Source organism: Aspergillus udagawae (assembly GCF_001078395.1).
Source record: "Aspergillus udagawae IFM 46973 DNA, scaffold_5, whole genome shotgun sequence".
NCBI classification, from domain to species: domain Eukaryota; kingdom Fungi; phylum Ascomycota; class Eurotiomycetes; order Eurotiales; family Aspergillaceae; genus Aspergillus; species Aspergillus udagawae.
Genome location: NW_025091268.1, coordinates 1,837,723 through 1,865,565, shown reverse-complemented (window position 1 = coordinate 1,865,565; position 27,843 = coordinate 1,837,723). Strand labels below are relative to the sequence as shown.

The 27,843-nt window shown below is 49.9% G+C and overlaps 5 protein-coding genes across 5 annotated transcripts; all 5 read right to left on the bottom strand.

Moving 5' to 3' along the window:
* Nucleotides 1–163: 163 nt before the first annotated feature.
* Nucleotides 164–2,055, bottom strand: Aud_007453 (high affinity methionine permease; the record flags this gene model as incomplete). Its single annotated transcript, XM_043292344.1, has 6 exons — nt 164–563; nt 619–781; nt 837–1,101; nt 1,157–1,607; nt 1,661–1,892; nt 1,953–2,055. The coding sequence occupies 6 exons, from the start codon at nt 2,053–2,055 to the stop codon at nt 164–166; spliced, it is 1,614 nt and encodes a 537-aa protein (XP_043148279.1).
* Nucleotides 2,056–3,422: 1,367 nt separating this feature from the next.
* atg1 (serine/threonine protein kinase ATG1) lies at nt 3,423–6,439 on the bottom strand (the record flags this gene model as incomplete). Its single annotated transcript, XM_043292343.1, has 3 exons — nt 3,423–3,568; nt 3,622–6,250; nt 6,362–6,439. The coding sequence occupies 3 exons, from the start codon at nt 6,437–6,439 to the stop codon at nt 3,423–3,425; spliced, it is 2,853 nt and encodes a 950-aa protein (XP_043148278.1).
* Nucleotides 6,440–8,340: 1,901 nt separating this feature from the next.
* On the bottom strand, nt 8,341–11,066 carry Aud_007451 (putative phosphatidate cytidylyltransferase; the record flags this gene model as incomplete). Its single annotated transcript, XM_043292342.1, has 2 exons — nt 8,341–10,433; nt 10,493–11,066. The coding sequence occupies 2 exons, from the start codon at nt 11,064–11,066 to the stop codon at nt 8,341–8,343; spliced, it is 2,667 nt and encodes an 888-aa protein (XP_043148277.1).
* A 744-nt stretch (nt 11,067–11,810) lies between these two features.
* Aud_007450 (diphthine--ammonia ligase family protein) lies at nt 11,811–14,183 on the bottom strand (the record flags this gene model as incomplete). Its single annotated transcript, XM_043292341.1, has 1 exon — nt 11,811–14,183. The coding sequence occupies one exon, from the start codon at nt 14,181–14,183 to the stop codon at nt 11,811–11,813; it is 2,373 nt and encodes a 790-aa protein (XP_043148276.1).
* A 1,107-nt stretch (nt 14,184–15,290) lies between these two features.
* sebA (putative C2H2 transcription factor (Seb1)) lies at nt 15,291–17,280 on the bottom strand (the record flags this gene model as incomplete). The annotated part of the gene is made up of 2 exons (XM_043292340.1): nt 15,291–16,558; nt 16,710–17,280. The coding sequence occupies 2 exons, from the start codon at nt 17,278–17,280 to the stop codon at nt 15,291–15,293; spliced, it is 1,839 nt and encodes a 612-aa protein (XP_043148275.1).
* Between the last annotated feature and the right edge of the window lie 10,563 nt (nt 17,281–27,843).

Here is a 27,843-nt window from a genome sequence, read left to right as displayed (position 1 = left end):
CTATAAATGCCTCCAAACTCCGAAAATATGCCAGGGTATCCAGTTCGTCCCTTTATACACATTAAAATTATGCCATGAAGGCAGATGTTGAATCATGTCGTCGTAACAGGGGAATCCCACCTGACGCCGCTTGGCTGACAAGAAAGAAAACTCAAGAGCCAGATCAAAGTCGTTCAGCTTGCGCGAGCGGCAGCCGAGTGAAAACGCTTCTGGACCAGCCATCAGCGTCAACCACGGTTTCTTTGACCAGCATGTAGCGACCAAAGCGTGGCATCAGAATCGCCCACACCACATAGTAAATCGCGCCCAAGGCAAAGATGCCGAGCGCCACGACACAGTGAAGGTAGTAGGGAAGTGATTTGTAAACACTCTGTCCCTCAGAGGGCGGAATGTATGGTGCAATGACCAGGTATACGTTTGACAGGAAGAAAAAGATGGTGACTGGGAGGGTCGCGCGGATCCCTGGAGCCCAGTCAGGAAAGCGTGTTGAACGTGTGAGGTAAATATAGATAAGACCGCCGGACACGAAGACGTTCACGATGGATAGAGGATAGGAGATCAGGCTTTTTGATGGATTAGCAGAACCTTCAGCTGAAGTGAGGCAAAGGACGGACTCACTTGAGCAGGAAATTGTACGCATCACCCGGCGGGGGAGCCAGCATAATGATGACCGAAACGACCCAGTGCTCAAACAGACCGGCAGCTGGCGAGTGGAACGGCTTGTTACTCGCCCAAAGTTTCGAGAAGGGCAAAACACCCTCACGGCCCAGTTCTTGGACAACTGCCGACCTTGTTAGTTCTTGAGACGACACCATTGGCAACGAGCTTGAACATACTTCGTCCCTGAGAGAAGATTACAGACAACACATTTCCAAAAGCCGACAAGGCCACAAAGACCGACATCACCTTCTCCGCACGAGCGCCGAACATGTTCCCGAAGAATTTAGCTGCCACAGTTTGGCCCGATGAGAGCATATCTTCCTTGGACACGGCAGCAAAGTAGGCGATGTTGCATAGCATGTAGAGAATACCCACGGATCCGATAGCGATCGGCGCCGCAAGCTTCAGTGTGCGTACGGGGTTCTTCGTCTCACTCAAAGCCTGGCTCGCAGTCAGAAACCGGTCAAAGGATAAGTCACGAGTGCGCATGACTTACATAGTTGGCGTTTGAGTATCCGATGAACGACCAGATGACGTTGTACAGAGCCATGACAATACCATAACCGCTACCAGTTGTGCCCTCAAAGGCATTCTTAAAGTTGTGAGGCGTCTCAACCTTGGTATGACCGGCTAGGGCTACCCAGCCAGCGACAATGACAAACAGGATAATGACTAGCTTGATCACACCAAGCAAGTTCTGAAGACGGAGACCCCATTTCACAGCAAGAGCGTGGATGAGGAAGGCAGCAGTGACACAAGCCAAACCGATACCGCGCTGATTCCACCGACCAACCTCCACATCGGCAGCATTGAGGATATACTCGCCAAACACAACACTGTTGCTGGCAGCCCAGCCTAGCAAGACGGCGTACGAAGCGAACATGGCCGTAGCCAGGAACTTGGGTTTTCTGTAGACATATTCAAGGTAATTCTTCTCGCCACCGTTCCTGGTAGTCATCATGAGTATGGTGAAATCCCTATACGTGCAGGGGGGACATACTTGGGAATAGCAGTACCCCATTCCAAATACACCGCGGTACCTGCCATGGCGATGGCAGTTCCTGCGACCCACATGAAGAGCGACAGACCAACACTACCACACAATCCCAAGATCGTTGCCGGAGTGGCAAAGATACCCGTACCGATGACACGGTTGAAGATCAGGAAAGACGCACTGACGACGCCGATTTGGCGACGGTCGTCTGGTGTCGCATCAAAAACATTGCCCTCGTCTAGATAGAAACATCAGCCCCGATATCTCCCTTAAGCTGCGGACATAGAGCAGGACATACACAGCTGGGAGACCCCGTCCGCCCTCCGTGGGGTTTCGCTGAACGGCTTGCTCTCAGGCATGGCGCCTTTCTGATAAATCGACTCTGTTACCGGGTCGCTCATGGTGTAGCTCGTGTAATAATGCCTACGTCGAAGGTTTTGATTTTCTGGCTCTCTGAGCACGAGAGCAGCTCAATTTCAAGGCGGGAGCAAGTAGGCAACTATGCAATCATGGGCGGTTAGCGGTGGTAAGATATGGATCAAAGATGATGATGTGCTGGGTCTAAATATGATGCAATTGCCAATGCCTGTCAGCGGAGCAGATACCTTGTCAGAAAAGAGAGCTCAAAAAATAAAGAGGGAAAATGCTTGCTAGCATCAATCGGAGGTATAGTTCGGGATGCCGAGTCGCCGTCAATGCTTCATGTTTCAGTCCAACGAAGCCGCGAAAAGGAAAAGAGAAAATATGCAACAAGAATGAACAAATGAACTACAGAAGAGAAGAGAAGAATAGAGTCAAGTCAAAGAAAAATAGAAAAAGAAAAGTTAAAAAAAAGGGAACAAAAATGATATCAATCAAGATGCATGTTGCAATGACTGTGACAATCGCCATGTGGTCGGCGGATGGTGCCAAACCGCCAACGGAGCCGGATAGAAAAAAAAAAAAATAAATTTACTGGCGCAGCGGAACCAGAAGGCTTGGGAGGCTCCACCAACAGCAGGTTCAGCAGCTGTTGAATCGTAGAAGGCAGTGGCCATGACACATAGAAATCGATCACGCAATTTTCGTCACTTCTCGAAGCTCGCCAGCTGGAGGTCGATCACCTACTGCTGTGAGCCTTCTTGACGCCAGTCCCGTCTAGACTGTCAATAGGTAGCATCAGACTAAGTGCAACTAAGCCGCCACTGTTCAAAGTTCCATCCGCCGCTCATACAGGACAAAGAGCACCAAAATCAATGTAGGACGATAGGTAATTTTCGTTTGATTCTTTATGTACAAAAATGTAAAGTTCATCGGACTGGTAAAGGTAAATAGTACGCCCCGAATCAATACCATGATCATGCACCCTGGACTCCCAAATCAATTACTCGCAGCCATGAATCGTCCCAAGAGGGTTGACAATCTGTGTATATCCGTCAAAACCTTCAACGCCGGAAGGCTCAGCCTGTATATGAAAAAAAGCGAAATGGATATAGACTAGTCAAGAAAGATTCGATCCTAGGCAGTAAAAATGAGCCTCGATCGATCAAAAATCAAATGCGCTTGAAAACTAGGGTCCCAGTAGAAATGAGTAAGAAAAGACGGCCAAAGAAAAGGGAGAAGCAGAAAAGCCCGCGGCAAGCCGATAGGAAATAGATAGAATGGTCATCGAACATATGTCGCATCACAGACATAATGCAGCTGAAGAGTCAGAATGCCTTCATGTAGATCATTCTGAGCACAGGGAATAAGTCGGAGTGTACTGAGATACTCAATGGAGGCCCCATGCTTACTTCGGCGGTGTTGGGCCCACAGAGACAGGATTTAAAGGGGCCATCTTGCCGGGAACATTAGCAGAGGGTGTCGGTGCTCGTTTCGCAAGAATCGCCAGCTTCTTGCGAAGAGCTGCCAGCCGACTCCGGATGCTGGAGACAACTGCATGGATCGTCAGCATAAGTTGGATTCCTACCTGACAGGGAGTGACTCACGCTTTATCACGACTTGCCGTTCTTCAGCTTGTACCGCATCAAGCACGATTTTGTCACTATCCTTCGACGTGTCGTCTTTGCCTTGCCCAAATCGCGGTACTTCGCCGTTCTCCAGTACAGCTTCCAGCATTCGAATGGCCGTCACGTACGCTATTTCGCACCCAGACAGATCCTCGCCAGTGAGCTCGTTAATGGCTGCCGTGCGACTCATTTCCAGCGCACGGTCATACATAAGTTTCTCTGCGGAGACGCCGGGGCTCACAACAACGTCCACAGATGCCCCTGAGCCCAGCGAAGAGCCAACCGAGTGATTGTCGGGATGGCTAGGATGGTCGGGTGGCAACCGCTTTTGTGCCTCGATTAGCTTGAGACGGACGAATTCTCCCTTCTCTAACACTTCGTTGAATCGGTTTCGCACCCACTGAACGACATTGTTGATGCGGGTTCCAGCGACTGTACTCGCCCCATCGGCTCTGTTCATGGCTGAATCCCCAAAACCATCTCCGCGATTCTTCCGCGCCCACCAGGCTCCAGCTATGTCCATCGATTTCGCCAGTAAAGAGAGCGCTTTGACATAAAGAACCAAGGCTTCCTCTGACAACGTCACAATAGCATCTACCGTGAGACCTCCATCAGCCGAGTCAGGATTCTCCCTCTCTCCAGCCAGATTGCCTTTGGATGATGGGTCGGTCTGGACAGAGGGGGCAAGGGGAACGAGCTGCTTATATTTGACTTCAGCAAACCCGTATACGACGTCACTGCGAGTAGCACATTCTTCCAGAATTTGGACAGTCTTTGTATCCTCATCCAGAGCCACATTAATCTTCGCACCATCTCCAATCATCAGGCTGCCATGCGCGGGATATGCGGGAAATGGATTGTAAGCGAGAGGAGGCGACCGTCCCCCCTTCGTAATGGCCAGCGGCGGAGAAAATCCCATGCCAAACAAGCGTCCACTAGCCATATTGAGCGCCTTCGATATGGCAGACGTTGCAGAGGTCGGACTCTGTCCGTATCGACGCTCATATGAGCTCTGACGGTTGTGCATTGAGTCAGCACGGGAACGTCCTGAAAGGACCTGCATGGCCTTGCCGACAGTAGCTTGAGGTGGTGATGGGTTCAACGGCGTTGGGCCGTGCACTGTTGATCGACGGGATAAGGCACCCGTCTGCGCACCTCTTGAAATGCCGCCCTGAATGCGGGGGCTATGCGCCAACTCGTCTGCAAAAGCGTTCACTTCCACCGCACGCTTTTCCACAACGACATAGTCCCTCTCGAAAGCAACGTCTTGTGCTGCGCGTTCTCTTTCTTCTCTCAATCTGTCTGCCTGTCTTTCCATCTGCGGAGTACCTTCAGAGAATGTATTCCGACCCCTTTGTCGTTCCATGGCTGTAATTGTAGCATTGCGATCAACAAGTTCTTGTCGTCCAGGGGCAGTTGCATGACTGACAGCACTAGGTCTTTGAAGGTAAGTCATCGGTGGCGCTGACTCTTTGGGGGTAGATGGAGGCCTGTCCCCGCTTCCTATTCGGCGCATAGGTATTGAAGTCGGGGGAGTGCCCAATTTCTGGTTTTGAGAAGGGGGCCGCTGTGTAACGCCATCATCCCCTTTTGACAAATACGAGACCTCTCTTTCGTGCTCCGTACCGCCTGGCACAATGGCTCCAGATCGAGAATCGGGTCTCGGTGTTGATTCCGCTGTGTTAGGACCAGTAGGGAGGCCCCGGGGTATCGATGGTTGATCGTCGGCCACTAAGCCAGGAATAGGACTTGTGATAACGCCATTTTCAAAGAAGTCGGGAAAGTTTAATCTCTCAACGGGGTTCCTCTTCAAAAGAGCCCGAATGAGGGCTTTGATTTCATCAGACGCCGGGTTCTCCTCGGGAAATTTGATCCTATCCTCTCCTTTCTCGATCTTCCGAAGCAGTTCCACATGATTTGTCGCTCTGAAAGGAGGCTTGCCCACGACCATCTCGTACAGCACCGTGCCCACAGACCAGAGGTCAGCTTTGGCATCATACTTCTCGTACCGGAGAATCTCGGGAGCCATGTATAAGGGCGAACCGCATAAGGTTTCCGCCAGTGATGTGGCAGGAAGTGATCGGGCGAATCCAAAGTCCGCAATCTTGAGGAGAGGTAGTGACTCGAGCCCGGTTGCAGGGTTGAAGGAATCTTCACTGCCTTTGAAAGGAACTACTTGAGTGGCGCCACTGCGATAGGACGAGGGCGAAGGACAAAGCAGAAGGTTCTGTGGCTTGATATCGCGATGGATGAGGTTCCGGTCGCGAAGAAACTTCAAGGCACTCGCCAGTTGCTTGAGGAAATGCCGCACAACAACTTCGTTGAGAGCGCCACCAGGAGGATTCGGATACTTGGCGATCATATCCCGTGTGTACCTATGATCTCCAAGAGTATCTCGACGCTTGATGAATAGGGACAGGTCGCCCAGGGCGCAGTATTCCATCACTAGATGAATGTGGGAGGTGGTTTCATGGCAATCGATTAGCGCAACGATGTGTGGATGGTAGAGGCCTTTGAGGATATTAATTTCAGAAGACAAGTTGTCCTTCAACTTCTTATTCAACTTCGAGAGGTTGACCGACTTTATGGCGACATACGTGCGTGTTTTCTGGTAGATTTAATAGATAGGTTAGCAAGAAATGTCTATGAATCAAGAAGGCATCATCATCACCAGGAGGAAGGCGAAGGGGGTGAAAAGGGCGAATCCAGCAAAACTCACAGTATGAACACCCTGGTAAACCGTAGCAAAGCTCCCTCGGCCGATCTCATCCAGCCTTGTGTAGCGACCGATAGACATCTCGGGTTGAGGGGTCTCCCTCGACCTCCTCGAGTGGTGAGTAGATGTCATAGTCTGGAGCAACCAAACACGTCCCGTCAACTACACAACTACCTCAACAGCAGCAGTAACGTCGACGAAGGATGGTGGAGGCCCATCAGGGGAGTAATAGATGAGCTCTAATGTGCCAGTGAACCGGGAAGGCTGGAGAGAATAGATAAAGATGGAACTGTCGGGAGACAAGTATGGGAGGAAGAAACAGGAGGGTGAGCTAGAAGCCGTGGAACTGTGGCGGAAAGGGCTGAGCCGGCCGTTTGAGTTAGAGACCTGGACCGTACAGAACCAAAAGTAGTTATAATAATCAAGTTATCGCAGCGTGCTGGATCGAGACAGTTGAAACCAAAGACGCAGAGGCAACAAAGCGGTGAAGGCGCAAGAGGAGCTGCACGGTAGGCGGCAAAAGGACAATGGTTGTTTGATAAGGAAAGCTCCAAGGTACGCCAAGAGTTAGGAGCACCAAAGCTGTTGGGTATTCATGAAAGAGCCAGAGGCGTCCAAGTCAAAAGGCAAAAATAGGTTGCGAGATCGGCTAGTAGAGAAACAGGTGGGAAGCAAGCTTGATCCAAGGAACGTAGATGACTGTCAACTATGGGGGAGGGAAGAGTCGACAGTTCAGGTAGGCAGTAGCAGGCGTAGGAGGAGCGTGACCCAGCGATAACAGATGTTTGGAGATAAACCTCAGGCAAAAATCAGGTAATGTGACTGGGGGAAGGTCTTAGGTAAGGCGGTCAGAAGGGCGGCATCGGAATGGGAGACGATCAGGGCCAATCAAGGCAGATGATGCAGCGATAAGCAGGAGGCAATGAAGCTGGGGTACTTGCTTAGGTACACTTGGGTAGCAGCTGTAGCACGCCCGTGGCCACAACTACCTTATTATTATGGGCAGAGCAAGTAGAGGAGTGCTTGTGATGACAATGATGCAAATGATGCAATCTGACAAAAGAGAGGATGGAAATGATGAAGAAGATGAGCAATGGAGATGACTGGGTGATGATGATGAAGACGAATGACAAGAAGCGGCTAAACCGCTTAAGGTAAAATAGCTCCCTTCCCTGGATCCCCACCATGGAGATCCATGATCGACAATGGCCAGAATGGCTGCTTTTCGAATCTTACAATTTCCATGATTGCGTCGCCCTTGATATCAAGTAAGGTAGATTTAGATCCATGGGTGCTACATGTACCTTTCAATGTAGGTGCTCCAGCTCTAGTAGAGATGTCATTCCTACCTGTACAACTTTTGCGGGTATCATCTGTCATGGTCTTTAAGTGACTCGACTTTCCAAGCACCCTCACAAGTATGACTCAGTCAAATGATAACTACTTCAAAGCTGCGGTACCTAGTTCGGGGCCTTGAAGGTACTTGAACTGATAGTAAATCAAGTGACTCAATAAACTTACATGTTCATGCGTAGTGTCATCCGCTAATTTTATTTTAGTTACTGAACTAACTGACTGCTTTCAGTACCTTATAACTTGGTTGTGATGCACGTACTACATCATTGGAATGGATGGCAGACTTCGCCCATCTCTGGTTCTCTGTTGGCGTATGATTCTAAACTTGTCCGTTCGGAGTAGGAATATGTCTCTTAAAAGTAGATTGTCAAAAAGAAACGCTGTCTATTGCGCCTCGTCTAAGCGCTTCAAAATCAGGTATCATGCATTAGGCCAAATAACATCAACAGAGTTCATATCCAGTAGTATTGTGCTCATCTCAAGTATTGGATGGCTCTGCGCACTCTTCCAGCAAGCTAATTGCCAGCGATGGAAATCGAGAGGGTAATATAATACGCGAACATTCAGGCCTGCAACTCATTCTTCCGGAGGAATCGCTTAAGACCAGATGAGATCCAGATCATCAATCACAGACCAATCCCTCTGACCAGCAACCACAGTATAATCGGCACCACCACATTATCATTGCATCCAGTGAGAATCGCCTCGGTTGCGCTGGTCGCACCAGCGGCCATAATGGCTTTGAGAACCGTAACAGGCCAGAAATACTGCCCCGGCTGATCCGATCCATTTATGGGCCATTGTCCTACCGCGAGCCAGATGCACCCGAACAAAAGCCCACAGAATACGGCGATGGCAAAGGCCACGCTGCCCTCGATGGATTTTCCCCCTCCCCAGAACCACTTGCGCCGGCCGAATCGCCGGCCGATCAATGAGGCGGCTGCATCTCCCATGCCGACGCAGATCACACCACTGACCATACTGACATCCCTTGAGCTGATATTCCACCCGCTCCAAGGACCATCTCCCGTGCGCGAGACATCAGCCAGGGAAAGCCATAGAGGAATGGCGCATCCGATGAGGAGAAAGATATGAGAGATGATAACGGGGCCCCGATGGTCACGACCATCGACATAGGGCGCCAGGAAGTACGTCAATGGCCGAGATATCGGCGGAAGTTGGGAGGCTCGGAAGAGGTCTAGAAGGAGAAATACTGCCAAAACTAATGCAAGAGCCAGAGCACAGAATGCCGGGTCGACATAGACCGTCGGGAGGAACATCAACACCATCATGCCGTGGAAGACTTTGCGTCTTGTGTCTACTTCCGCGACGGATCTGAGCTTGAAGACGACAACCATACCTGTCAGAAGCGTAAGAATGCAATAAGCAGTAATGTTCAGGCGCGTATTCGCTTCGCCAAAAGTACTTTGACGAAGGTGCTCAACCCAGCCAAACGAGCAATAAGCGTGGAGACCCTCCTCGTCCAAGCGCGCCGGTAGAGATATCCAGTGGTCCAGGTTCCACATAACGACCCAGAACCTGAACCACGATATATTACCCAACAGATAGCCAAGTGCCCATCCAAACGGCTCTTCTCCACCTAACGCTTGTTCACCAACGTATTTTCGAATGGGACCGAGGATTATAACTAGTACGGCAGCGTACACGTAGAGAGCATAGAGCCACTTGCGGACTTGAGCCTGCGGTACAGTCATTGTAAGGAATGATGAGAGCCCAGGGGCCATTGATCGCTTCCGCCTGCCACTGGGGGTCGTCCGGACTCTATCGGTGCGCACAACTTCCCCAAAAGTTGAGATGGTGTGCCGCCGGCGGTGTGTGGCAGCTCGCTCAAAGATCTCCTCCGCGCTCACTTTGTCCACGGCGGAGATAGGTTCCTTGATCGGGATATTGTTCCGAGTTTCCTGCATGGTCTTGCGTGATTTGAGCAAACGACCTGGTGAGTAATCGCTATCCGACATGGCATCTTCGGATGAAGCGGTCCGACTCAGCCTCTGGCAGACCTTGTGGTCGATCAAGTTCAAGATATGCTTCGGTGACCGCGGTGACCGAGACGACCTGGGATATCGCCTGAATTTCCAGGTGGGAATTCTTGCCAGAACCACCTCCCAGCGAAGGACATGCCGACAAGAGGCGAAAAGGCAGAGACCACCGAGCCAGAGGAGTGCCTTGAGAATCTCTGCTTGTGGGGAGGCCGCAAATAGAAACAAATTAATCAAAGCGGTCGCCAGAAGCTGCAATTCCGCTGGAAGGATACTAGTAGTCAACAGGAAATCTAGAGTGGGTATCAATGCTTGATGCAAAGGAAAAACAAGAGTCAATAGCTCCGAATTAAGACCATGAAAAGAGAGAGGTGTAGGTGTTGAGCTGTTTGCGGACCAATGCTCCGAAACCAATATGGGTATCAAAGTGATGAACCAGTGAGGAATGCTGTAACCATTAACCAGGCCGTGTAGAGGAACGACCGGGGCAGGTAGCGACGAGAGACTGAGGAGGATGTTGGGTAGTATTAACGGAGGTCTATGGTGTGACAACGACAACGAGACGAAGATGGGTATTAAGATCGGATAGAGGAGAGGAGCGGGCTCGAATTTCGACGGAACTGTGAAGGAAAATAGTTTGGAGAACCGTAGGCGTCGTGTCTGGTGTAAAGGGTACACCGCATAGAGCACAGTCACAAGAAGAGTATGAGCAAGGAGCTCTATCCCAAATCAGTAAGCCATATCTAGCACCGACACGAGACAGGAGTCAGTCACAAACCTTTTCTCCACGTCCGCGCAATCGCCCTGGCGCCGTCCTGCCATAAGACAACACCACCTACAGAGAGCAACAACGCAGCCTCTGAGAGCCTCCGGAACACCTCAATTCGAACCTTTCTGCGGGCCTTGTCTCTCAGCTTGCGTACTTCGGCTTCTGCCTCCTCTCCTGAGCTCCTTCGCGAACTTCGCGACGACGTCGACCGGGCGAATGATGGCCACGTCCGCAATGTCGGATACCACAAGTCACTATCGTCCACGCCATTCCAGCCAGATCGAAGCCCTTTGCGAGGCCGTGGGGGTGGGGCTGGCAGGCCTTTTAAGATACCCGTACTCTCATCGTCCGCTTCTGTCCCGCTATCGCTGGAGGTTTTGGCCCATTGTGACAAGTTCCGAGACGGTCGATCGCTTTGGTCTGTCAACACCGACGGTGTCTCGGGACATTTCAGGCCCTTTCGGTGATATGGATGGGGTGAACGAGATAACAGCCGGAGGGGATCAGCGGCAGAAATGTCTAAGTCGCTGGCGTTTCGGCCCGGGATAAGCCCGTCTTCATCCTCGCTCAGCTTGGAGGCCATGGCGCCATGAATGGTTCTCGGGAAGGTCTCTATAATAACAAGTACGTCATGTCGGGTTCGGAGTGCGGAGCGGGAGTCACTATCGTAAATTAAATTAGCAAAACACATTTCAGAACAAGTACAGAGTATTGCTTCTTTTCACCCACACAATTGCCAGAACTGACGGATTGGCTTATATCGATTGAAGCGAACGAGGCGGAGGGTTGTCGCTTGTTATCGGGTTGGACGCAAAAGGCGGAAGAGCTACTATTTATTCGCTTATCACATGCTTTTAGACTTCGACAATGTTCTTACGGCACCCTAGTGTCAGTAGTAGCACCACTCGAAAGAACCTAGCACTAGCAGACAGGAGGGAAACTTGTACCACGAGATCGGTGACTAATTCATATGAAAAGGCATGCCATCAAATTTTCTGTCTTTGTTGAGTCGGAATCCCTGTCAGCGGTTACATCCAGTCAGCTGCCAGATTAGGTACAGGCCTGCTGTTGGTGCGCCACGCGTTCGTCCCAACCATTCTTGGCCGCACAGTCTACGAATGGAAGCAGAGATGCAAAGACATGTTCGAAATTGCGGCGTAGTCGTAGATTACCGTTTCTTACTACTGACGTCTGATCACGCTTATCTCGGATTATTATGCCCAATCAGCCTTGAAGGGCGCTCATCGGCATCATCTGTGGTTGTATGCATATTTTCGTAACACATATCTCCTCGATTGATACTGCAATCAATAGACCAAGGCCCCTATCACTCAAGGCTCTGGAAAATAATACCAGCTGCCAGCCTGCGTCCCTTGTGACCCCAGACTGACTTGCATGGGATGACTTCCCCTGGCCAGGTATCCAGGGAGAACGCCTTTGTGGTATAGATCACTGCGTGCGTTAAGCCTGGGGTTACTGTGCGGGCAGCTAGAATTTGCTGCAGTGATGACTTCAGATCGCATTCTGACTTCTCCATGTCGATTTCGATAGAAGTGTAAGCCACTTTCTGTTCTGTGACTGTCTTGATAGTGCGTCCTTGGTCTGTTTCTTCTGCGTTTAATTCCAGTTTATCGCAGCGGTAGCCCAGACCTTGCCATTCAATATCACTGGCGCGAGGTAGTTCTTCAACCTGCACGGCTAGGAAGGGAGGAATTACTCCGCTCGATCGCAGCACTTCGAAGTTTGGTATCGGGGCCGAGACCGTCGCCTTGGTGGTTTGCTCTTGTGCCCTGCCTCCGTATTTGATATCCCACACGTCAAATGTAGACTCTTCTTCGTCGACCAATTCATCGTCGTGTTGACTGTTCATGGTCTCCCAGATGTGCGAGGCTACTCGAGCCTTAGCAGCGATGTTTTCTGCACCTGTTATAAACGCAACTGCTCCAAGCCACCAGTCGACCTGCATGGCTGCACCGATCCTCCACATATGCTGAAGAGAGAGCACTGCCCGTAGAGAGTAGTCTGAAAGCCACGATCGTTCTTCAGTAGGTGCGCGGTCACAGACCATTTGCATAGAGGCCGGCTCTAGAGGGATCTGCCCTGCAATATATACTATACGCTCGGTTCCTCGCAGAGGAATAGACATGGCTTGTGAATACGGCCCAATGTTGGCCGGTGCCCAGTACGACCGAGACTGAACATGAAGGCCTTGCCGGGAATCTCTGTCTCCCAAATCAACTATGAATGAGACCATGACATTCACGCCTTCAGGGAGCTCATCTCCGCAGGCTACAGTGGCTCTTGCCGGGGGGTTAGGTTTCTTGAAAAGCGAGACGTAAGTGTCGTTCATCGATGCAAAATCCGCCATGGAGCGGAGCAGCACTGTAGTGAAGACGATATCCTCAGTCGACCGAGGTACGTCAGTGGAAGACTGCAGGATCGTCCTGATCTTCCCGGCAATGCCCTTCATCTGTTCAGCGGCCTCGGTGCCTGTTTCAGGCGCTATGATGTTGCAGATGTGCCATATCCCGCCGTTCTTCAATTGACGAGGCTCGCACTTGATACCTGCAGCGCTGATCGATCCAGCCGGTGCTTCCCCTCCGTAACTTCCTGAAACCGACCGCATATCACCTAGAACACGAGCAAACTCATCATCCAGCAGCATCGGACGCCTCACCGACTGCGGCGTGATCGCATCTCCCTCCGCAGCCGTCTTAGGCACGCATCGAGCCCCTTTCAATCTCACATACCCAACGCCACCCTCAGCCGTCCGCACCTCCGTCTCGCAAACCTCAATTCTCGATCTCCAAAGGAACTTAGGCCCATCGAGCGCCAAACTCTCATACTCCCCTCCCTCCCCCAGCACGGCGCCCCGCAGATCCTCCGGCGCAGCAAACCGCTTCATCCCATTCACAATACGCCTCCGCAACGCCCCATCCGCCGACGACAGATCCCCCCACAGAAACCCCTCATCCAAGCCCCCAGAAGCAACCTTGATGATCCTCGCCTCACACCCGCAAGCAGCCATATCCTCCAGCAACCCCGCATCACCCACCACCGACGATACTGTCGAGGCCGCCCTCCGCTCCGCAGGGGCAGGCAGCACGGGATATTGCCACAGCCAAGCAAGCGGCACGAGCCCCAGCCTCGCAGCGACATTCTCGATTCTCGTCCGCTGGTATGTGGACAAGATGGCACCCGCCGAGACGGCGTTCGCTTCGGGATGAGCCGCCTGTATCCGTCTCAGGAGGGGAACAAGCGACTCCGTCTCGTCCTGCAGATGCTGCCTGTTTTCCTCGGCTGAGGGCTCAGGCTCAGGCTCGTCGGCCATTTGGTCTGCGGCGTTGTGCCGGTAGATACGGGAGGTGTCGACCGCGTCGCCGGTGATGGGGGCCCGGTAGAGCGGGATGCCCAGCGCGGCTTCGTAGAGCGGGATCACGCTGTGCCCGATTGTTTGGTACATGAAGCTGTCGATATCTTCTTCTTCTTCCTCTTCCTTCTTGGGATGTTCATGATTATCCTTTGCGGCGGTACCGGCCGCTTGCCTGGATGTAGAGGGGTACAGGTTCGCTAGAGCGACGACCTTGTGTCCGTTTCTGATGCAGTGCAGGATGGAGTAGAGCGAGTCTTTCCCACCTGATATCAAGGCAATCACATTTAGCCCTGGTGTTGCTGGGGGCGTCTGTGTTGGTGGCGACATTGTCGCTGGAGGTTGTCCCGCTTGGCTTCGTAGTGCAGTGACGGGTGCACCCAGTACGCAAACACACCCTTCTTCTGTCTCTACCTCTTCTTGAAACCTGCACCTCCTTCTGATTGGGAATGTAATATTAAGTTGGGGGAATATCAGGTGGTGATAAAAATCGTGGAGCTGCTTCAAAGCAAAGACTGAAATGGAAACGCCGCATTCTGCAAAATTTTGAAAACTGGATCTATACGTGCGAGTTGCCCCATCTCAGATATAGGCCATACAACATTACACCCTCACAACAATGTTCATGAAGTTAAATAATATATGTCAACTTGGCAATATGACATCTTTTTTTCGCTTTGCTGGAGTACTGTCTCATTTTCAGGCAGGAATTCTTTCACCAATTCTTCAGATTACTACTAACTCTGCCACTACAAATGGTATGCGCAACACATTATTAGATCAAAGGGGAATAATGCAAGGTATAAATAAGTTCAGTCACAGCGAGGGAGGTAATACACACAAGGGGTATGAGACGGGTGAGAAATGATTGCTTAAAGGCAAATTAGATGGTACATGTGGCCAGCACAGTAATCAAGGGGGAAGAACGAAAGCATGTGGAAAAGATATTACATCGAATAAGTCACAAGGAATGCAAAATGAGAGAACAATATATGGAAAAGGGTGAACAGGCGAAAGCTGGAAAGGCTCTAGGCCTCACAGTCCTTCGCGATGAAGAATAAATAGAAAGACAGAGAAGGAGAAGGTGAGAAAAACGAATAGTGCCCAAGTCAACCGTCCGCGCCAGAAAATGATAGGTATCGTCATGCGCTCTATTGATTTTGGTCCAGTACCCTGGACTCCAAGTGCGCCCAAGCTCGATTGCAGTCCGGGCAGCCCAATGCCTCCGTCCTTGTAAGAGAGCTCGTATGCCTGGAACCTTCCCCCTCTTGTAACCCACCGATGCAAACAGTCCTGACGCCAATCCAAGGAAACGACCAAGCCAGATCCACCCAGCTTTGATGTGGAATAATGATTAGGAAAGTATATTAAGTATTAGGAGAGCTCCTGGTCGCATCGCATCATTATAGAGCTTCTAGTAGTCTCGCAAACGGAAGCTCAGACGAGGTCCTCCCGTCGGCGCTTCTTGGCAGGCCGCCCACCGACGGACGATGTGTCTGAAATAGTTCCGTCAGATGACTCGCTCGTCGTCGACTTGCTTGTTGCGGCGTTGGCGACCTCGTACAGAGCGAGGCCCAGAGACCTCGGCTCAGACTCATCGAACGCGGTTTGGGGGTTCGAGCCGTTTGTGTCAATGACACCCATCACAATGGACCCACCGCCATGAGTCCTGGCATGCTGAGCAAGGTTGTCGCTGCGAGAGAACTTCTTGCCGCACTCATGGCACTCAAACGGCTTGTCCTGAGTGTGAAGCGAGCGGTAATGACGCTTTAGGTGCTCCTGACGACGGAAACGGCGAGAGCAGAGCGAGCAGACAAAGGTCTTCGAGGGGTCGTCGGTCAAGGACTGCTTGCGACCGCGACGATTGATAGAGACAGGAGCAGCCGGGGAATCAGAGCTGGATGCACTGGCAGTCGAGTTTTGACGAGAAGAAGCACTCGACTGCTGGACTGTGGAAGTCGTCTCAGAGTTGCCAGACCGGCTGGTGCCGGAAGCCTGAGTCTTCTTGGCAAGGCTACCCGAACTGCTCTCCGACGTGCTCGCCCTCTTAAGCGACCTGCGAGAGGTGACTCTCTTCTTCGAGCTCATTTCCTCAGTGTTCTGTGTAGCATCACCCTCGCCTGCGATAAGATCAGAGGGCTCCACGGAGGGAAGACTGGATTGGGCAAAGCTCTCTTGGTCGTCCAAATCTTCCAAGCTGCGCTCACTCAAGAACTCGTCTTCATCAAGGAGGTATGTGCCCAGACGTTGCCGTTTATCTCCCAGGAAGTAGGTGTTTCCAATAGGGTGGAAGTCGACGAGCTTGTTGGCAAACTCGTCCTCCGAATCAAGGTCGGAGAAACTGTCGAAAGTGGGCAATGAGCCGAGGGGATCCTCGGAGGAGCTGGAGAATGAAGGCGACAAGCCCTCGTGAACCGGCAATGTCACAGTTGCGCTGCCCAAAACAACCCTAGGTTCCTCCTCATTGCAGGAAAGAGTAGGCAATGGCGGTAGCTCTGCAGGTGCTCCAACTGACGATTCGACGGTAAGCTGTCGAGGATCGCAGAAGTCGGATCCAGAGGGCTCAACTGAGAGAATTGACTGAGGATGAGAGATGAAAGTTGACGAGTCTGGAGAGGGCGATGGAGAAAGGGATGGGCAGGACCCATGAGCCGATAGGAGATCTGAGCTCTGGCTGGCGGTGAAGGATGGAGGTTGGATAAACACTGGAACGGGTTCAGTTAGCCCCTGCTTAGCCCTAGATTCTTCCCAAACACAATTCCCGCAACATTATCTTTCAACACATGCGTTCAATGTACAAATATTAAAAAAAGGGAACAAAACACTAGACTGAACACCAGAATATCTTTAACTCACCAGGTGTCAAAGGAGGCGAGTCAGATCGCGACCAGTCAGTGTTGGCCAGGAGCTCACAGTGAACATCGCTCTCGCAGCCCTCCTTCACCCCTTCCACCTTCTCAAATGAGAAGAAGCAATCGTTGATCGGAGTGTGGAGAGAGCCATTGCAGGACGGGGGGCTGCTGATGGTGCTTCCAGATGTGGACAGAGGTGGGGTCGAGGGGAACCCATAGAAGTCATTACTGACGAATCTTGTGTCCAGAGGCATGAGAACTGGGGAGTCCTGCTGCACGATGATGGTAGGCTTGAGATGAGTTGGCTGTGGGGAGGCAATGGGAGTCATGCTCAGGGCACCTCGGAAGGCATTGGTTGTGGCCATCTGATGCATGTTCAACACAGGTTGAGCAGCGTAGACGGGTTGTTGTTCTGGCATGCTGTGTTGTTGCTGTCCTTGTTGCTGTGGGAAAGGTGGCACTTGTCCATAGTACTGCATCTCGGACGGGTGACTCGTGAAATGTTGCTGCCGCGATTGCGACTCTGTTGGGTAGTATGCAAATGATGGCTGTCCCTGCACTGGGGTCTGTGCCATGGTGTATGTTGCATCCATTGTTGTGTGTCTGACTTTGAACAGGTGTTAGTTATTATACCGCAGTCAGGTAACAGTGGTGAGTCAGGAAAGCCACGAACAGATGAAGGCGACTAGGACTCAGAGATGAAGCTCTAACCCTTGCCTTTGCTGTTTGCTGATTATGCTATATGTATAGTTGACCTGTATGTGTCCTCCAGTGCGTTTGTTGGCGATGTCGCAGCTCGACGAAGACTGACGAATATTAGGCGACAATACTGGAGATGAATGAGTGTATATAGAGGGAGTGTCTCTTCTTTTGAATGAAGGAATGAACTGGGGGGATCGACAGTTGGATCTTGCTTCCCAGCCTTGGATACTGATGGTATATCCAATGTAGAGAAGTGTCTGAAGTCTGTTAAAGGAAAGACAGGGACCTCTTTTCGATACGAGCCAAACCACAAGATCTATCTATATGATTTGGAACGCTCTCGATCAAGGTACCGGGAGACAGATAAATGACACGGGAACAGAAAGAGAGATATAGGAAAGGGAAAAAAAAAGAAGGCAAAAGGTTAAGTAGTAAGAAAAGAGATAAAAGGAATGGCACGAAGGGAATTACGACAGAATCTAGAAAGGGAAAAAGTAAAAAATAGTTCAGAAATCCATAGAGAATAAGAAGAAGATCAATGCAATGGAGACTACACTAGAGTACAGTACAGAGAGGAAACTGAAAGTCGCGGGGAAATAACGAGAGACAGGCCAGGCCGATAACTATGGGACGAGGGGCGACGGCTAGAAGAGGTGGGCAGCAGAGTGGGCACTGGGCAGTGGATAAACTGAGCGACTGATCTGCCTGTGCTACAGCTTCGTAGCGCAATTGGTAGTGGCTTCTTAGTCGTACTTTTAGTTCTAGTATTAAAGTACTTAGTTTCTCTCTGGAGGTGCACATGTGGGAGTAGTGGCTTATACTGAGGTGGTGCCAGAAAATAATCCCATCTTAATAAATTTTTACTAGTAGTACAATAAAAAAATAAATTATATTAAAACAAAATAAAAGCAATTTTAAAACATTGTACCATTATTAGATATTATTATTATTAGTAGTATTTTTATCCCACCCTCCCACTCCAAGGTTCGACCACTCCTAATAAAAATACCCAGGAGATATGGTGTCATAACGGGACATGAACCAGACTTTTTAAATGATTCTTAATTTTGTTCCTACGCAGGAAGTATGCAGTATGCGTGAACCATTAATAACAAGGGTACCAAGGCCGGGAGGGTACCGTGCTGGTTTCCAAACTTTTCTTGCCTTTGGTTGCAACGCTACAATCTGGGGCTGGAGATATGCACGTCGCAGCCTACAAAAGCTCGGAAATGCAAAACTCACTTTTCCTTCAGATAAAATGTCTACCAGCCAGTTATAATTGAAAGCTGAGAAGCGGAGACGCGTGGGAGGTGGGACTTGTTCCCATATAGGTAGGTAGGCAGATAGTCTGAGGGTTTTAACAGGAGCCTTTTCATCCTCGCCGTCACGGCAGGAGAGACAATCATAGTTCGCCATCTTCAACTGACCCAGATACTAAGTTGCAATGCAAAATATTGTGCTCTTCCTCAATTCGGTCACTGATGGGTAAGATCAACTGCCCTAGACAGACTGGTTGGAGAGTCAGCGACGGATCCCGGTCTGTAGACCTGTACTAAAGAGCAATCCGCCCCACCACGTCGGCCGGGGAACCCAAAAAGGTCTTAGTGAGTGGCGCTCAAGAGCACGAGTAGGAAATATTAGTTGGATTTGGGCCAGTCCCAGGCCCCGTTGCGAATGGAAAGTTGGCTTCGATATTAGTACGTAGTTAGATTGTTACAGATGATACATGGTACTAGAAGCAGAGTTGAGAGAGGTGGAAACGAGAGCGTACACTATCGGGAAATGCGGAGACTTCTTTCTTCTTGTCTTTCCACCAGATATGGACGCCTTGTCTCACCGTACACCAGCCAACAGAAGGGGCGATAAATTCAGTTAGTGGTCGGCAAATACCGCGGCGGCGCAGCACTGTCTGAGGGCAGTGGAGGGACCTAACCTATGGGACTTGAAATGTCCACGAACGCCGTTGTCACCCTGATAGTCTTGTCTCATGTAGAAGTATCTGATGGAGATCAATGATTGGTGTGATCGGAAAAATTGGACGGTGAATTGCCACTGTCCCCGAGTCCTCAGCTTCAAAGACAACAGCAGAGAGATACGCAGTACTACTGATAGAATTGAAAATGTTCCTATTGTCTCTCCCTCACCCCCAAAATAGTTGCCTCCAGTAAAGAACGATAATTCAGTTCTTCCTTCAAACCAGCTGACGTCTTTTCTGCAAGAACTGACTTTGAAGGTCCCCATTTGCCAACCTTAGCCTCGTTCCAACGGAGCACGCATCAACTTCAGCTTATCAGTGGACTATTTCCCATGGGTTTGGTGACTGGGAGCGCTTGGGGTCCAGCCAGTCACAAAACCCCTAGGAGGACGGATGAAGTGGGGGCGCTCTTCCTCTTGCGCAACTTTGCAGGAACTGAGGGAAGGTGATGTGGCAGAGTGGCAGTAACTCTTGACGCCGCGCTGATAGTGGTTACTGGTTAGCTAGAATGCTAGATAGAAAGATAGTAGTGATAACCAAGGCTTTACCTAAATTGTTCAGGGTGGCCCATCCCACAGATTTGAGCCGGTCAACCTATAAGGAGATAGCATTGTTTCTTTTCCACTTCGATTCAACCAAAAGTTGGCGAGACTAAGTGCGCTCGAGCTGCATTGAAAGCCAATAGACTCTGCCCGTGATGGGAAATTTGACTCGCCCGGCTAAGCTAGACGGCCCCGCTGGCATGTCCCGTCCGCCATTTGGGGAACCCCGTCATTCCAATCAGAGAGACAAAATAGTCCACAAGCAGATCAAATGATGAAAAATGGTAACTTGATGGTTTAGATACGAGACTGATGGACAGTAGATCAGCATTGCAAAGTTCCAACGGGATCAGCGAGAGGGTAGTTCGCGGGTGTTACATAAGGGCAAAGTCATCATCTAGCCAGTCGCTAATCAGCATCAATTTCCCGTGCAACAGCAGTCTGCCTATCTAAATTTCAGAGCACTGCTCCGATTGGTTCAAACTGTGACCACGTCGCTCAGGACTTTCCATGGGTTTCGAAAACGAACAATTGCGCAAGGTCTGCTTCTCGAGTAACATGAACTGAGGTTACGTCAGCAATATAAAGTGTGAGAACCGAGAATCACTCTAAGAGGCATGATTGACTACTTAGAGCGGTGGTGAAACGGTAGCGAACAGGGTCCATTGTCGCGGAAGTGATGGCATGTTCTTCCAGACCGACATTCATATCATCCTATTTGCTCTGACTCTGGGAAAGGCGGAAGGCCTGTATGATTGTGCGTACGTGCATTCAAACTACATCAATATGCGATCCATATTTCATATGCTGCGGTCGGATACCGAAGTACTTAGGGAGGAATACTACAGAGCTCGTCCTGAAACACCACAGTCGATAGTAATATTTATTTAATGGAGAACATGGAGGCACTGGAGTTTATCTCATTATGCTAGCCAAGGAATAGTCCCCCAAAGTATTGAACCTACTTGCACTACATTTTCTCCGTATGGTAAGAATTGTCGGTTGTCGACCACTCTCGAGATTGATTTTCTGGGGAAGAGAGAACTAGAAGGCCGGACAAAAACTTTCTTTTGGGGGTCTGAAATTTGAGAGGTGTTGATAGGCAGTAAGAAGTTAATAGTTGTAGCTGTAATTGGATGGTGGTAACTTAGGCAGTGTTGCACATCATGTGAACAAAGAGCTGCCTCGGAAGTGGAGTGCTTGGGCCTCAGGCACTCTTAGCCTAAGTTTGGGATTCGACCTGTTCAACGGTAGATGGATCAAGTTTCGTCGGGCTACTGCAGGAACAAATGCGGAGAGACCATGCAAAGAGAACCATACATATGTCAACCCTTGCTTGACTGGACGCAAGCTCTTGCTTTGTTCTGTGATATCCATACATGGGTGACTATGTCCAGCAAGTACTTATGCACTCATACTTTTTGACTGTATGTACCTCTCTTGATGTGGATCAAAATGTGACTGTCAAATCAATGATCTCTGCTTGGCTGCCTCATTATTCCAAATCCTTCCTTTTCATGGTTGACCCCGCCTATCTAAGGAAACTGCTTCGATTCCGCGACATTGCCGCAGAAACGCTTGATGTTGCTTCCTTATCAATACAGCCACTATCTAGCCCACCGGTATTGACTGTTGAATCTGAAAGTTGATACATATAGATCCGCGTTCACCGCCTCCACTAAGGGAGCTGTCATGGACTTATGATCAACACAACTGAAACATGATGGGCGTAGGATTACTGTTTAGGGCTCAGATGATGAAATGATTTACCATGCATAGCAAAGTGACAGGACAGAACCACAAGCAAGGGACTCCAGAAGAGCTGTCATATCTTCGTGCCGAAACTGACCTTTATTCTGGGTCCAGTGAGGAATGCAAAGCCAACAAATCGCAATTTGGGCTTGAATCAAACCCACCATTTGCCACCCGAGACAGCGCAGACTATTACTCCGTAAGATATTCCCGCATGCCTCTTCTCAAGGGTACCTGACATATTTGTGCAACTTAGAAAGTGCTGGGCCGCGTTTCTGGTTGATTTCTCAAATCTATGATTAGAGATTTCCCACGTACACACCGCACCGTCGGGTACCTTACTGACTGAAGATTGAGAAATAAGACACCCAGGCTCCCAGTACCTAAGGTAAATGCAGGACATCCGTTAACGTCTATTGGATGATCTAAAGATAGAATCAGAATCTATTGGTCGACCCCTGACCTTTAATGACGGAAGGGAAAGCTTCCGGGCCCGGAACGGTCCCCCGGCTCTGTACCCAATTTCCAGTGATAAGACGTCCACACACGGGTCAATATCTACGAATTACAGGAAAGGTTTCCGGAAGATGATACAAAATGACTACGAAACAATATTTTCGATAGTATTTAAATCCGTCATCGATCCAAACGATGCCAACTAGGCCTCGATATTAAAATCTCCACTGCAATTTGGTTTAGGGTCGGTTGTAAGCACTATGGGATCATTTAGATGGACAGTCTACCCACCTAGGCCTTCTCCGCTATGCATGGAAGCTGTACCAATTTGTTCGAGAAGGTATCGTCGAAGGCTCCAAAGCAGTACTAGACTGCTAGTGCTCTGTACTATGCTTCCAGATTCCACACTCGAGTTCGAGAATAAATTGGTCGGTATGGACTAGTCTATGGAGACCTACTCTCAGCCTTTTCTACGCTGTCAACCGTCGGGCACATCATCCGATATCCGTCGAGTACCGGCTGCTGTCACTACTAGTACTACTACTGTATTATTTCGTCCTAGACTGATGCTGTTTGCCTCTGCGTCCCGAAGGCTTGCAGCTGCGGCAAGGGTTATCGCCACAACCGGAGTGCCACGACACAAAGAAACAAAAAGCCGTTGTCGCACAGACGAAAAATGAGATCGAGGAGTCACACCTGTCATTCCCTGCTTCCTGATGATGAACCCAGAAGGATCAACTTCTGAGACTGAAATTGGAGTATCTCGATTTGGTTTTCTGATATATCATAAACGTTGAGCCCACGGCATCGGGATGTTCAATTGGTGGTTCCTTACGGAGCTCTGTAATTCGCCCGTCCGATGCGTGGTGAACATCCTTTCGAGAGTACCTTGCTTTACGGCGGACTGCCTCGGGGTGTCGATAGTCCGTATGTGTTTAGGAGTTGATACCTACTATGACAGGTACCTCGTCAGTTGTTACCCACTGCAGACTCCCCACAGTCCGAGCACAGCATGGCTGGAGGACTAACATAGCCTAGAACAAATGGTCGCAACCGTTGTTTTACAAGATTGGAAATTTCGGGCTGTCGCCGCGTTTGTGGAGTTGCAGAGTATGTACAAATTACGGAGCTGCTACAGGATTTGCAAGAAAGGAAGGTAAACATGTTGTAGACATCTAACACCACACTTTGACAAGACACTCACCTTTTCCTGACGATAGCTACCTAGAAAGGATGGGATGTGGGTTTTGATGGCGCATCCGCGGCGGGCGGATTGGCTTCAGTCGGAGCAAGTGGCTTCGCGGGAAGGTCCTCATATCCCCTTGGACTGGACATTGTACCATTGAACGGTAGGTGACCGTGCGAGTGGAAAATGGGCCTTAATTGAGCGGTTTTCTCCGGGCGAATCAGCTATCGACTGCCAGAGCATGTCATTCTTCTTGTTTTGATGTTGATGATGAGGTTGTTGTTCTGGTCGCTATGAGCTTTAAGGTTAGGTATTAGCTTCGCAGTATGCTACCGAATTAAGTTGAGCAGCAAAGTACCTATCTCGGCTGTTTTCTCTGTATCATATCTGGATCCAAGAACTGCTCAGAGTAGCAGAACATTCAAACCTAGAAGCTCGGTGTCTGGAAGGAGAAAGAGTAGAAAAGTCAGATCATTATTTCAGACAGTCATAACTCATAATGTCAAGGCCATACGTAAGTAGCCACTCAGGTTCTAGACTCCCACTCACTACCACCGTGCAAACTGCAAAGGGTACATCCGAGACGTCAAACTCTTAACATATCCTGATACTAATCATCATGCAATCAATATTTGTGTCCAGTGTCAGTCAACAGCGCCAAGCCGGTTCCCACTGTCATTTCGCACCTAGTGGCAATAGACTATCTAGAGACTTCAGGGTAGCACGTCCTTAGACTACGGATACTTTCTGTGACACTTTTGCGAACCGTCATTCCATGCATGACGGCTCAAAATGGGGTATTCGGTGACCAGACTCACTGTGCCCTAAGTTTGGCTCCTTGACCCTGTCCAGTCTTCAGTAAAACTTCAGCTTCCCATCAGCCATGTGAAAAGCTTATTAGCAACGTACCAGAGCATAGGGTCCTGGAATACGAGCATGGCTGTTATGATCTCCACCGCGTTAGATGTTGCAGAACCTAAGGGCAGATTGCGCTGTCTAATCTGCTGATTCAAATGCTCATACGATACTCTATGCTATGCAGATATTGTTGCGCAATCATACAGTAAGACTACGAATCTGTATTGTCTGACACCATCCTTTCACCGCCAAAAAAAGGTAATTGTGTACATCAGTAGATCCCTCACTAAGCCGAGAAGAGCAAGTGGAGGCACGACCGTACCCGACCCGAAGGACTAGTGCTGCTGGTCTGTGGAGGTTTACAAGGACCTTGCTGGAAGGAGCTAAGAGTGCGAGACTAGGACGGAATCATCCAGCTCCATATCCGAGGTCGGCAAGCTCGAAATCTGAAACAGACTACGCGTACCTCAACCCTCCAATTACAGGAATGGCCTGACTCGGGAAAAGTGGCGATGAGGTCTTGGTGTCCAGTTATGGTATGTCGTGATCCCTAGTGCCTGTCTTGGAGTCTTGGTACTGACAGCGGTATCTAGATATCGAACAACACTGGCAAGTTTCTGATACTTATTTTTGTGCTTGAATGCAGATCCTCATGGATGGGATCCTTGGACAATTCTTGGGGAAAATTACAGAGGATTTGTGTTCATACGTTCGGGGAGCATCCGAAGAGCTACTTGCCTTGGAAGAGGATCCTCTGAGCCAAGAGCTCTCATGTTGGAATTTCTGTAGGAGTCCTTCAAAACTAATGGTCGGCCTTCTTTCATAGACTTTCAACTAGAGCTCTAGCTCACTGGCCGTAGAAGACACCTCGAACATTGGACTCTTTCTTCCAGGGCGGCCCGCTTCAGTACCAGCCTAGAGGTTAGAGGACCGAATCCAAACTTGAAGGCGGCGGGCACGTGCCTCCAGCATCGATAGTAATGGTAACATCTCCGTCCTCTGCCGCCACCATGATCAATGATCTGGCCACCTTCGCTAGACACCCACTGTCAATGTGCCCCGGTGATTGGAAGAGATTGCTAAAACCGAAGCAATGGTCATCGGAGAATGATTCGGAGCGCAACAGTTCTACTAAGTGCCATCAATGCCAAGCAGTCATATATCCTCTTATGATATTCTTATACGACCGGAGCGTATCCGTCACGGAAAGTTGAGATGGCACCAAGCTTCTCGGGCTAGCTATTTTATCTTAAGGCGATCCGCGAGGCTTTATGGAGTATTATTTATACGACACCACAACTTTTGAAGTTTGGCTGTCGTCTCAATATGTTAAATAGATTGCTACTGTCGGGTATTGACAGAGCTAATTAAGCCATAAAGATAATAGACCTGGCTACTAGCAGGACCCAAATGTAATTGGTCGGGGGGACTTGCCTCTGTGGCTGGTCTAAAGCAACTCCCAGTATGCCAATGCAGTCCGGCACTTACGTTAGGCGAAACACACAATGGGGCCAACAGAGCAAGGATTAAGGAATCGCTGCCTGCGAAAGAAGCTCGTGGTGATAATCGTCATTTGTTAGTCTGATAGAACACCCCATTGCGCTTTTCCCAGAGGGAAAAAAAAATAGCATGGCTTTAGTGGGAGGACTATTGTGGTTGATCCTCATCATCAGAAAGGATCCTAGGTCAAAGGCTCAAACACGTGCACTAATGGCAACCCTCAGCGCTCACAGCCTGATTGCGATTCGCTGGGTGAGGCTACTGCATGCTAAGTCTCTACGGAGGACGCGGGACGCAGATTGTCCTTCGATTTGTGGAGGTGGAAATACTAAACTATGGCGCTAGCCTGCTACGTTTTCTGTTCCTGCGTCCTGAGTGCATTGATGGGCAACTGGCATTGGTCGACGAAGCCGAGTCTAAGCCATCTACGGTATGTTGTTGATCTTGAATGGTCGCAGCCGAAACGTGGGATGAGACTTCCAAGGTTCCTGAGTCCTCCATAGTCCATACTACGTACCAGAGAAAGTCTACGAGCTCGTATCACTCTCAGGTACGGATATGGAGAACCACCAAACTCTCCTCAGGTGGCTCTAATCTCCACGTTTACAACGGACGGCAAGGGTGACGAAAAACAGAGTTTGTCCGGCGCCGCTCACCCTCGACTTGACAATGCCATTCCTCTGGTAACTCTCGTGACGGAACTCTAATCTCGAGGTTACTGAGCGCTGGGATGGACTCTGCAGCTTGGTGAAGATATTTTTGCCGAGGACCCAGAATATCAGCATAATTTCAAGGCAAAGCGGGGTTAGGCTGCTGCTATTCAGGAATCGGAGGTTTCCGCACCTTACATGACTCAACCCTGCTACCTAGCCTGTCAATTCTCTGTTTCTGAGATTGGATGCTGGCCTATCACGTCGATGGGCTGCATATGTATCATACCTAGACGGATGGTGGTTCATAACACCCAAACATCCATAACGGGGAGGGAGTTATGAGTACTGGTTATTATGTGTTACAACTCACTACTACAATTGCAAGCCTAAAGATCACCAAGGTTTGTGGAGAGTCTGGAGCCAGCCATACATTTGATTTTCAGCTCCAGGGCCAGAATTGAGAGAAATAGTCACTGTTTGCTGATACGGAGAGGTGCAGATATCGAATCGAATCGCCACATACGAAGCTAGGGCAGGCCATCTCAAATAGTGCGATTCCGACAAATCCAGGTGTAAACTCTATCTGGATGGATTCGCTGTCGTGCTACTCCACATTCCCAGATACCACTTTGACTCCTTTGAGTAGTTGGCCGAGAAGCTCAGAGGCTAATCAGCTGCGGTGCTCTCGTCAGACCGCGATGGTCCAATCGAGTTTCGAAGGCGTGGGTCGCCAGAGGGACAATGCATGAGACAACTGGAATGGTCATTGGTCTGCAGCTGGAAAGAAATGCGACGATACGATGCGCTTTCACTGCTTTGAGACTTGATTGACGATGTCTCCAAAGTTCAAACCCTTGTTCCTGATCGACGTCCGATTCTGCTTCGGAAATCCTCCCAACCACTGGCTCCAGATACTGCCATTTTGCGAGGCAGAAACCAATCTCTTCTTACACTGCTGCGCCGCTCGGCGTATTGCCGAACGGCATGACTGATTGTCGGTCGAGGAGTGGGCTAGGAGAGAAGCGATAAGCGTATGAGGTCTTCCCTTGGTAGATCCCTCAGCACGAGATTATGGTGGCTGTGCGGTTCCTTGGGTCGAAGTGGAAATCATTGGAGGCTAATCTGGATCATAGCACAGAACACGAGGACACTCCCAATGGTGCGCTGTGCGTACGAGGTATTGCGCAATGACCCTGGCGCAGTGATCATGGTGTGTCCTCGACTCCTCGCCCGTGCTTGATACTCTGCTTTTGACTTTGGGTGCTGTGGGGAAGAGCTACCTTGAGAATCAAGCTCGTGAGCAGCAGCGCATGCCACGTAGTCTAACACAGGAGCACCAATTCTGGGTACCTTTGGGATATCCCCGGCTGACACCGGGCCTTGCTGCGGTGAGCAAGGCTGCATCTAAACGCAAAAGACAGCATGAGAGCCATGGACCTTGTCCAAATTACGCATACAAGCAGGCTTATCAAGAAGTCCAAGATGGCAACAGAGCACGAGACCATACAGCCATC